Genomic DNA, 11,583 nt, shown 5'->3' with positions numbered 1-11,583 from the left:
CTGAGAGATGGAAGTTGAATTTTCCCGTCCCGCCCATCATGGGAATTGTAGCAGGCAGGACAGAAAATTTGGCGGATCGTGCAAAGGTCTGTCGACCTCGGGCGGGGATTTGTGGTCTTGGGGCAAGCGCGACCGGAAAATCCTGCCCCAAAAATCTGTCTGAGCCCCAAATACATTCAACCATCAAACATCCCCAACCCTCTGGGTGGAGAATTTCAATCATTCACAACGTTTTGAGTGAAGTAATTTGTCCTCACTTCACTCCGCCTATCCTGAGAATGTGCTCCCGTGTTCTAGATTCTCCAACAAGCAGAGACAATCATTCAGGTCGACCCACTCAGACCCTTCAGAGTTTTGTATGTTTCACTGAGATCGCCTCTCGTTCTTCTGAACTCCAGAGAAACAGTTTTTATCCCCACAGTGAATTGTGATCTGGAATGCCTAAAAGGTTGGCAGACGCAGATTTAATAATAACTTCCAAAAGGGAATTGAATAAATACTTAAAAGGGAAAAAAATCAGAAGGTCGAGCACAGAGCAAAGCAATGGGACTGACTGGATAATTCAAAGAGTTGGACAGCTTATATCTATGTTGTACCATTCTATGACCTGGATAAGAAACATCACTAAGAGGACATTTTGAGTGGTCTGTCCTAAACTCAATCGGATACGAAGATGATTTCTTGAGCAGACACTAATTAATAATTCACTTTTTCTCTTTAATAGGACATCATGCTGTTATACCTGTCTCTGTGTCTTCTTGGAGCCTTCACTGCAGCTCAGGAACCTAATCCCAAAACATGCTCCAAGTATCAGAACTCCATGAGCTGCTATAACCTTGCTGAGATCCCACCGGTTCCCGTAGACATTGTCCACCTCAACTTAATTAGCAACAGCATCAAGGTCATTGAAGAGATGTCATTTTCTTGGCTGGATCAGCTACGAATCCTCTCAGTTGGGTTGCAGAGGGCACCACCAATGCGTGTTGGAGCAAGAGCATTTCGAAATTTACCGAATCTGACATCTCTGGACCTGGGAGGAAACAAAAAGTTAGAACTGGACCTGGAGGCATTTTCGGGGCTGGGGAAGCTGCAGGTCTTGTACCTGGATTATAATGGTCTGAATGACTCCATTCTACAACAGGGTTATTTCAGACATTTAGTCTCACTGCACACCCTCATGCTTGAAGGAAACAAGATAGAATATATCAGGCCAGATCCAACATTCTACAACCTCCGGGCGCTGGCAAATGTTAATTTTAAAGCAAATCGGATTCGCCAGATTTGTGAGGGGGATCTGTACAATGTTCGACAGAAGGTCTTCAAAACATTGGATATCTCCTCAAACAGATACTTGTACAATGACAAAAGCTTTGACTGGGAGCAATGTGGCAACCCTTTCCAGGGAATAATGCTGTACACCTTGGATATTTCAAGTTCTGACCTCGACGTTCAAAAACTGGAGAAGATGTTTTTAGCCATGAGAGGAACACTTATTATCCAACTAAAGATGCAGTTCCTGCCCATTGGCCGATCATTTGGTTTTAACAATATAATGGATCCTAACAATCGGACCTTTTCTGGTCTCAGTGACAGTTCTGTGCTGATTCTGGACATGAGCCATGGGTTCATCTTCACTCTTGAAGCTAATGTGTTTTCACACTTGGTTTCCTTGCACACTCTAATATTATCTTTGAACAAGATCAATCAGATTGAAAATAATGCATTCTTTGGCCTTCGATCCCTCCTGCAGTTAAATCTTTCATCCAATCTTTTAGGGGAGATCTACTCATCCACCTTTGAAGGTCTGAGGGACGTCTCATTAATTGATCTGCAGCATAACCATATTGGGGCAATTCAATCAAACTCATTCCATGGACTAAATCAACTGCAGACATTGAACCTTCGAGACAACTCGCTCTCCTTTATTCCTAGTTTCCACGACCTTCCACAATTGGTTTATTTCTTAATGGGTCACAACAGATTGAAGACAGTTTATGGCCTGGAGGCAGTTTCCATGAGCACCTTTCTCGATTTCTCAAACAATGCCTTTACCAACCTCAACGTTTTCTACAAGATCATGCAGCTCTCTCCTGTGAAGTACCTTTTGTTGAACGAGAACAGTGTGTCGATGTGCACTCCTGCTCTTACTGACACCATTCCCAAAGACAACCAGTTAATCCATCTGCAACTCTCAAGCAACTTCCTCCAGTTGATGTGGGCACAGAAACAGTGCTTGGAGGTGTTCCACAATCTGGCGAATCTAACTGTCCTTCTCCTTGATCAGAACTATCTCACTGAGCTGCCACAAGATGTTTTTAAAGGTTTGGATTCTCTCCAGCGACTCAACTTATCATCTAACTCTTTGTCCCAGCTCAGCCTCGGCCTGTTTCCCAGCACTCTCAAAATTCTCGACCTGTCTAAAAACCGTCTCCTGTCACCCGACCCGGTTGTCTTCAGTTTTGTGAGTCATCTGGACTTGAGGCAAAACCAGTACATCTGTGACTGTAGTTTCAGGGGCTTTTTGGAATGGCTCAATGGCACTGAGGTGAAGTTGGTGGAACCGTTATCAGAGATGTACTGCGTATTTCCAGAGAAGTTGCAAGGGATACCTCTTCTTTATCTGAATGCTGAAGGGTGTGAGGAAGATATGAATTTAGAACCAGTACAATTTGCTCTCTTTGTTGTCTTCACCACAGCCTTACTGATTTTTATCTCTTCTGTTCTTCTGTACAATAAAGGCAGGGGCTTGCTTTTCATCTGGTACAAAAGAACCAAAGACAACATTCTGAATGGGCGGAAAGTTGATGTGGAAGGAAAAGACTACAGGTTTGATGCGTACCTGTGCTTCAGCTGTGAGGACATCGAGTGGGTGAAGGATTCACTTCTGGAGAACCTGGACTCCCAGTTCAAGGAGACAAACAGGTTTCAGCTGTGCTTTGAAGGTCGTGATTTCCTTCCCGGAGAGGATCACATCACAAACATACGCGATGCCATCTGGTGCAGCAAGTTGACGGTGTGTGTTGTAACCAGGCACTTCCTGAAGGACGGCTGGTGCATCGAAGCTTTCAATATTGCCCAGAGTCGCCTCTTCCACGAAATGAAAGATGTGGTGGTGATGCTGGTTGTTGGCAGGATCCTGGAATTACAGCTGAAGAAGTACCAGCCCATCAGGGCGTACATCCAGAGCAGGCAGTATATTCGCTGGCCTGAGGATCCTCAGGACCACCAGTGGATCTTGGGTAAACTGGCAGACCGGATTTTAGAGAAACCCAAAGAGACAAATCCAAAGCGGGAGAAGGTGAGGCATTTCCCCCGACTCAGTCTCTTCAATCGGAAGAAAGCAAACAATGAGATTGGGTTGCAAAGGGTGGCGACAGTTGCAAGATAAGAATTCCAGGTCATTGTTTGCAGCAGATACAACATCCGCTCCAGGCCAACTGCAAGACTAAATTCTCCTTCCACAAGGTGCTTTGTATATCACCAATAGGTGGCCTGTTACATAACTACCTCAAAACTGACAATGTCGCTCACTGATCCTGTCGCTATTCCAAGGATTGCTTCCTGGATTGTGCAGCTTTGAACCTACTAACTCCCCCTTCCGGTTTTATTCCTCCAGGTTCCCTCCAGACCCTCCCCTCACTGAAAACCTCCCACCCTGTTCTCGTGTGTTGTGACTTCAGTGAGACACAGGTCAGGTAACCTCCTTTCAACATCTCTGAATTATTCAATTCTGAATCCCCACCCCCTACAGAGATGGGAGAAGAGCATGTTTCTGATTGACTCCTGTGTGTTTTTATCTTCACCCCCCCCCCCCCCCCCCCCCCCGCCTGGGAACGTTGTTCTCACTGGAAAGAAGGGGGATGAGGGGTCTCCCACTCCCACTGAGTGCAGTGCTAGCTGAGCTAGATTGGACTAGCTGATTCCATTGTTAGAAACACAGGCGGAATCCCTCAGAGCCCCGGCTCCATTCCACTTCATCAGTGGAGACTTTGAACAAAGAACAATACAGCACAGGAACAGGCCCTTCGGCCCTCCAAGCCCGCGCTGCTCCCTGGTCCAAACTAGACCATTCTTTTGTATCCCTCCATTCCCACTCCGTTCATGTGGCTATCTAGATAAGTCTTAAACGTTCCCAATGTGTCCGCCTCCGCCACCTTGCCTGGCAGCGCATTCCAGGCCCCCACCACCCTCTGTGTAAAATACGTCCTTCTAATATCCGTGTTAAACCTCCCCCCCTCTCACCTTGAACCTATGACCCCTCGTGAACGTCACCACCGATCTGGGAAAAAGCTTCCCACCATTCACCCTATCTATGCCTTTCATAATTTTATACACCTCTATTAGGTCACCCCTCATCCTCCGTCTTTCCAGTGAGAACAACCCCAGTTTACCCAATCTCTCCTCATAACTAAGCCCTCCTGGGGTTATGCTGCAACTGTACAGGACCTTGGTGAGACCACATTTGGAATATTGTGTACAGTTCTGGTCACCTCACTATAAGAAGGATGTGGAAGCGCTGGAAAGAGTGCAGAGGAGATTTACCAGGATGCTGCCTGGTTTGGAGGGTAGGTCTTATGAGGAAAGGTTGAGGGAGCTAGGGCTGTTCTCTCTGGAGCGGAGGAGGCTGAGGGGAAACTTAATAGAGGTTTATAAAATGATGAAGAGGATAGATAGAGTGAACGTTCAAAGACTATTTCCTCGGATGGATGGAGCTATTACAAGGGGGCATAACTATAGGGTTCATGGTGGGAGATATAGGAAGGATATCAGAGGTAGGTTCTTTACGCAGAGAATGGTTGGGGTGTGGAATGGACGGCCTGCAGTGATAGTGGAGTCGGACACTTTAGGAACATTTAAGCAGTTATTGGATAGGCACATGGAGCACACCAGGATGATAGGGAGTGGGATAGCTTGATCTTGGTTTCAGATAAAGCTCGGCACAACATCGTGGGCCGAAGGGCCTGTTCTGTGCTGTACTGTTCTATGTTCTATGTTTTTCCCTACCACTGACGTGAGACTCACTGGTCTATAGTTCCCTGGTTTATCTCTACAACCCTTCTTAAATAGCAGAACCACATGAGCTGTTCTCCAGTCCTCTGGCACCACCCCAGTGGCCAGAAAGGAATTGAAAATTTGGGTCAGAGCCCCCTGTAATCTCCTCCCTTGCCTCCCACTGTAACACTACATTCTGCACTCTCTTCTTTCCTGCTCTATGAATGGTATGCTTTGTCTGTATCGTACACAAGAAACAATACTTTTCACTGTATACCAACACGTGACAAAATTAAATCACAGCAACCTAGGGCACAATTCATCTGGACCTGGAGATTTATCCACTTTTAAACCTGCAAACTCCTCCAATACCTTGTCCTTCACTCTGTCAATTTGCTCAAGAACCTCTCAGTCTCCCTGAATTCCATACCATTGTCCTCATTCTCCCGGGTGAAGCATCCATTGAACACCCGACCAGTGTCCTCTGCCTCCACCCACAGATCTCCCCCCTTGGTCCTTAATGGACCCCACTTTTTACCCGGTTATCCTCTTCCCATTGATATACTTATAGAATATCTTAGGATTTTCCCTACTTTTATCAGCTAGAGCTTTCTCGTATCCCCTCTTTGCATTCCTAATTGTTTTCTTAAGCTCCACCCTGCACTTTTTATACCTCACTAATGTCTCCACTGATTTGCTCCCTTTGTACTTTTTAAAAGCCTTTCTTTTCCCTTTCATGGTATCCTTCGTTGCCCAGAATTAGGTCCAGCACAGCTCCTTCTCTTGTTGGACTGCCTGTAATTTCCTTTGCTCAAATGAAACCACCTCCTGTTTTTCAACTCCTTCTTTATATTGTCATCTCCTTATACCAAAGAACAAAGAACAATACAGCACAGGAACAGGCCCTTCGGCCCTCCAAGCCTGCGCCACTCATGTGCCCACGAGACCATTCTTTTGTATCCCTCTATTCCCAGTCTGTTCATGTGGCTATCTAGATAAGTCTTAAACGATCCCAGTGTGTCCGCCTCAATCACCTTGTCCGGCAGTGCATTCCAGGCCCCCACCACCCTCTGTGTAAAATACGTCCCCCTGACATCTGTGTTGAACCTTGCCCCCCTCACCTTGAACCCATGACCCCTTGTGTTCGTCACCTCCGACCTGAGAAAAAGCTTCCCACTGTTCACCCTATCTATGCCCTTCATAATTTTATACACCTCTATTAGGTCGCCCCTCATCCTCTGTCTTTCCAGGGAGAACAACCCCAGTTTACCCAATCTCTCCTCATAGCCAAGAACCTCCATACCAGGCAATATCCTGGTAAACCTTCTCTGTATTCTCTCCAAAGCCTCCACGTCCTTCTGGTAGTGTGGCGACCAGAACTGGACGCAGTATTCCAAATGTGGCCTAACCAACGTTCTATACAGCTGCAACATCATATGCCAACTTTTATATTCTATGCCCCGTCCAATACAGGCAAGCACGCCATATGCCTTCTTCACCACCCTCTCCACCTGTGCTGCCACCTTTAAGGATCTGTGGACTTGTACACCAGGTCCCTCTGTGTGTCTATACTCCTGATGGTTCTGCCATTTATTGTATAGCTCCCCCTTACATTAGATCTACCGAAATGCATCACTTCGCATTTCTCTGGATTAAATTCCAACTGCCATTTTTCCGCCCAATGTTCCAGCCTATTTATATCCTGCAGTATTCTCTGACAATGTTCATCACTATCCGCAACTCCAGCAATCTTCGTGTTGTCCGCAAACTTACTGATCACACCAGCTACATCTTCTCTAAATCATTTATATATATCACAAACAGCAGAGGTCCCAGTACAGAGCCCTGTGGAACACCACTAGTCACAGACCTCCAACCGGAAAAAGACCCCTCCACTGCTACCCTCTGTCTTCTATGGCTAAGCCAGTTCTCCACCCATCTAGCTAGCTCACCTTTTATCCCGTGAGATTTAACCTTTTGCACCAGCCTGCCATGAGGGACCTTGTCAAGCGCTTTACTAAAATCCATATAGACGACATCCACAGCCCTTCCCTCGTCAATCGTTTTTGTCACCCCCTCAAAAAACTCAACCAAATTTGTGAGGCATGACCTCCCTCGTACAAAACCATGCTGTCTATCGCTAATGAGATTATTCAGTTCTAAATGCGCATATATCCTATCTCTAAGAATCTTCTCCAACAACTTCCCTACCATGGACGTCAAGCTCACCGGCCTATAATTGTCCGGGTTATCCTTGCTACCCTTCTTAAATAACGGGACCACATTTGCTATCCTCCAATCCTCTGGGACCTCACCTGTGTCCAGTGAAGAGACAAAGATTTCTGTTAGAGGCTCAGCAATTGCATCTCTTGCCTCCCTGAGCAGTCTAGGATAGATGCCATCCGGCCCTGGGGATTTGTCTGACCTAATGTTTCCTAAAAAACCTAACACTTCCTCCCTTGTAATTGAGATTTTTTCTAATGGGTCAACACATCTCTCTGAGACAATACCAGTCAACATGTCCCTCTCCTTTGTAAATACTGATGCAAAGTATTCGTTTAGGATCTCACTTACTTCCTTTGGTTCTAAGCATAATTCCCCTCCTTTGTCCCTGAGAGGTCCGATTCTTTCCCTAACAACCCTCTTGTTCCTAACGTATGTATAAAATGCCTTGGGATTCTCCTTAATCCTGTCTGCCAAGGACATTTCGTGACCCCTTTTTGCCCCTCTACGTCCCTGTTTGAGTTCTTTTCTACTTTCTCTGTATTCCTCCACTGCTCCATCTGTTTTTAGCTGCCTGGACCTCATGTATGCCTCTTTTTTCTTTTTGATTAGACCCACAATTTCACTAGTTATCCACGGGTTCTCGAATCCTACCCTTCCTCTTTACGGGCACATGCCTGTCCTGCAGTCCTATCAACTGCTCCTTAAAAGACTCCCACATGCCAGATGTGGATTTACCCTTGAACAGCCTCTCCCAATCAACAGCCACCAAATCCTGCCTAATCCGGCTGTAGTTAGCCTTCCCCCAATTCAGCACCTTACCCATAGGACAACACTCATCTTTTTCCATCACTGTCCTAAAGTTTACAGAATTGTGGTCACTATTTGCCACATGTTCCCCTACTGCAACTTTGATGACCTGACCGGGCTCATTCCCCAGTACTAGGTTCAGTATAGCCCCCTCTCTAGCTGGACTGTCAACATATTGTTCCAAAGAACCTTCCTGTGCGCATTTTATAAATTCTTCCCCGTCCAGGCCCCCAGCCCTAAGCGATTTCCAGTCTATACAAGGGAAATTAAAGTCTCCCACTACAACAACCCTATTTTTCTGCACCTGTCCAGAATCTCCTTACATATCCGTTCCTCAACTTCCCGTGGGCTGTTGGGAGGCCTGTAGTATACCCCCAGCATAGTGACTGCGCCCTTCCTGTTTCTGAGCTCCACCCACAGTGACACGTTACCTGACCCTTCCATATTGTCCACCCTCTGTACCGCTGTAATATGCTCCCTAACCAGCATTGCTACTCCCCCACCTCTCCTTGCCCCTCCTCTGTCTCACCTAAAACACTTATACCCCGGAATATTCAGCTGCCAGTCCTGTCCTTTTAACCAAGTCTCCGTCACTGCAACCACATCCAAGTTCCGCGCAAGCATTAAGGCTCTAAGCTCGTCTGTCTTGCCCGTGACGCTCCTTGCATTGAAGCAGATGCACTCCAGACCTCCAGGCCCAGTGAGGTCATCCTCCCCCAGAATGCTCTTCCTGTTAGATAGCCTTGTCTTGGCCCCAACCTCATCCCCAGCCTCTATGCTTATTGACCTATTGTTCTGATCCCCACCCCCCTGCCACATTAGTTTAAACCCACCCGAACCACACTAGCAAAACTCCCAGCTAGGATATTCGTACCCCTCCAGTTTAGGTGCAACCCATCCTTCTTGTACAGGTGCCATCCTCTCTTGAAGACTTCGCAGTGATCGACGAATTTGAAACCCTCCCTCCTGCACCAGTCCTTTAGCCACCCGTTCAGCTGTGCAGTCTCCCTGTTCTTAGCCTCACTAGCTTGTGGTACTGGGAGTAGTCCAGAGATCGCTACCCTAGAGGCCCTGCTTTTTAGCCTACTACCCAACTCCCTGAATTGCTTTCACAGGACCTCCCTGCTCTTTCTGCCTACGTCATTTGCACCAATGTGGACAATGATGTCTGTCTGGTTGCCTGTCTTTTTTAGGATGCATCCTACCCGCTCAGAGACATCCAGGACCCCGGCACCAGGGAGGCAGACTACCATCCTGGAGTCTCGTTCACGCCCACAGAACCGCCTGCCTGTGCCTCTAACCATTTCATCCCCCACTACTATTGCTCTCCTGGTTCCCCTCTTTCCCTTCTGAGCCACAGAGCCCGATTCCATGCCAGTGACCTGGTCATCGTGGCTTACCCCTGGAGGGTCATCCCCCCCCCCCCCCCCACAGTATCCAAAATGGTATACTTATTTTGGAGGGGGACAACCACAGGGGATACCATCACGGACTGCTCTCTCCCCTCCTCTCTCCTGTCTGTCACCCATCCCTTACTGTTACGGAGGACAGCCATCGGGGTACTCTCTGGTACGTGACCTTTACCCTTCCTAACCATGACCCACGTGCCTTCCTCCCGTGGCCCTGGTGTGACGACCTGCCTGTAACTTCTATCTATTAACTTCTCATTTTCCCTGACTAGACTAAGGTCATCGAGCCGCAGTTCCAGTTCCCTAACGCGGTCTCTCAGGAGCTGCGGTTCGACGCACCTGGCGCAGAGATGGACTTCCGGGACTATGGACTACCAGATGGAATTCTCAAGAATCTTTGCATCTTATCTATTGCCTCAACATCTTCCATGTCATGTGAAGCCTAAAAGACTCCAACTATGTTCTTACTATGGTTCAATGCAGATTCTTTGCTCTGCATCAATTTTCTGTTTTATAAGTCTCGCTATAATGAGCCAAGTTAATTGTTCTCATTTGAAACTTGTTTCAACAGATGGTTATTGTATTGTTGTGTGTCGGAGCCAAGCTCCTGAGAGACTGAGGAGGATCCCGTTTCCCCGCCACTATCTCCCTTTGGCTGCTTTCCCCATTGCGCACATTCCATCCCTCTGGATGGACACAGCGAGGAGATAACTCTGAGGGATGATACCTCATCACTGCTTGTAGGGGTGTGCTTCCCCCAATCCCTGTCCCTCCATCGCTTTAACTTTCAATAGGATTTAAAACAGCTCTTACCATTGGCTAAAGTTTTAATGTAACCTATTCCAGAACTCTCAACTTGATGAAGCAGCCTTGTATGTGGTACCTTGTCTTCTTAATAGACATAAAGACAGCAACCACCACATACCCCTCGTCATCCTCCTCAGTTCTTTCCTCAAACACATTCAGTTAGATTAGTCGAGCTAAATCTGTCTTTTACAAATCCAGCTGGCTCTACTTAATGAACTCAAACCTCTCCAAGTGCCTGCAGATTATATTTTCCCAGATTATTGATTTCAAAACCTTACTCACCACTGATGTTAGACTAACTGGCCTGCAATTGCTCGGGCCGTCCCTATATCCTTTAATAAGGGTGTTATATTTGCCACTCTCCAATCCTCTGGCACAGGCTTGTCCACCATATGGTCCATTGTCCAAACCTCTCCTTCCAGTCTGCAGACCATCTTCACTGGGTCAAAATCCTGGAACTCCCCCCACCCACTCCAACAGCCCCGTGGGTGTATCTACATCACATGGACTGGAGTGTTTCAAGAAGACAACTCACCACCATCTTCTCAAAGGAAATTAGGGATGGGCAATAGAATCATAGAATCCCTACAGTGCAGAAAGAGGCCATTCGGCCCATCGAGTCTGCACCAACAACAATCCCACCCAGGCCCTATCCCTGTCACCCCACATATTTACCCTGCTAATCCCAATCAACCTATCCTGCACATCTTTGGACTGTGGGAGGAAACTGGAGCACCCGAAGGAAACCCATGCAGACACGGGGAGAATGTGCAAACTCCACACAGACAGTGACCCAAGCCAGGAATCGAACTTGGGTCCCTGGCGCTGTGAGGCAGCAGTGCTAACCACTGTGCCACCGTGCTGCCCAATAAATGATGGCCTGGCCAGCGACGCCCAGATCCCAGGAAAGGATAAACATGGCTGTTGATGAATACAACTCAAACTGAAATGATGAGTAGGAAGTGAGAAATTCCTACAGAACAGACACAGAGTTGAAATACTGAGAGATTACCGATCTGTAAATGCAGATGCTTGTAACTATGTGACGTTTATCTTTTTTGTATTGACTACTTAAAGTGAAATTTACTTTTTTATTTGTGATATCATTCACATGAGAATTAATGTCCAAATGATGCTGATTTTAGTTGTTTGTTAAAGTAACCGTTTTAATAAACATTGTCCAGCAGTTTCCCTTTCTTTGGAATTCCTTTATAAAGTTATCCGTCCCCATGGCGATTAGAGCAGATTTCAGAATGGACAGCAGAGTTTTGGCTGGCCTCACATTTCCAGAATGTGGGAAAGCAGCAGCCCAGAGGAACAGAAGCATGAATGAGGGTTTCAG

General features: G+C 46.9%; 1 protein-coding gene across 1 annotated transcript; it reads left to right on the top strand.

The window, feature by feature from the left end:
* The first annotated feature begins 707 nt into the window (after positions 1 to 707).
* Positions 708 to 11,376, top strand: tlr5b (toll-like receptor 5b). Its single transcript, XM_078212181.1, has 2 exons — positions 708 to 3,690; positions 9,707 to 11,376. The coding sequence occupies exon 1, from the start codon at positions 731 to 733 to the stop codon at positions 3,386 to 3,388; it is 2,658 nt and encodes an 885-aa protein (XP_078068307.1). The 5' UTR covers positions 708 to 730; the 3' UTR covers positions 3,389 to 3,690; positions 9,707 to 11,376.
* The last annotated feature ends 207 nt before the right edge of the window (positions 11,377 to 11,583 follow it).

This window comes from Mustelus asterias, chromosome 5 (genome assembly GCF_964213995.1).
Source record: "Mustelus asterias chromosome 5, sMusAst1.hap1.1, whole genome shotgun sequence".
Lineage (NCBI taxonomy): Eukaryota > Metazoa > Chordata > Chondrichthyes > Carcharhiniformes > Triakidae > Mustelus > Mustelus asterias.
This window is presented reverse-complemented; position numbering and strand designations above follow the sequence as displayed.

Excerpts from the sequence above, each read along its gene's own strand:
- tlr5b (XM_078212181.1), top strand. The coding sequence starts at position 731 with ATGCTGTTATACCTGTCTCTGTGTCTTCTTGGAGCCTTCACTGCAGCT.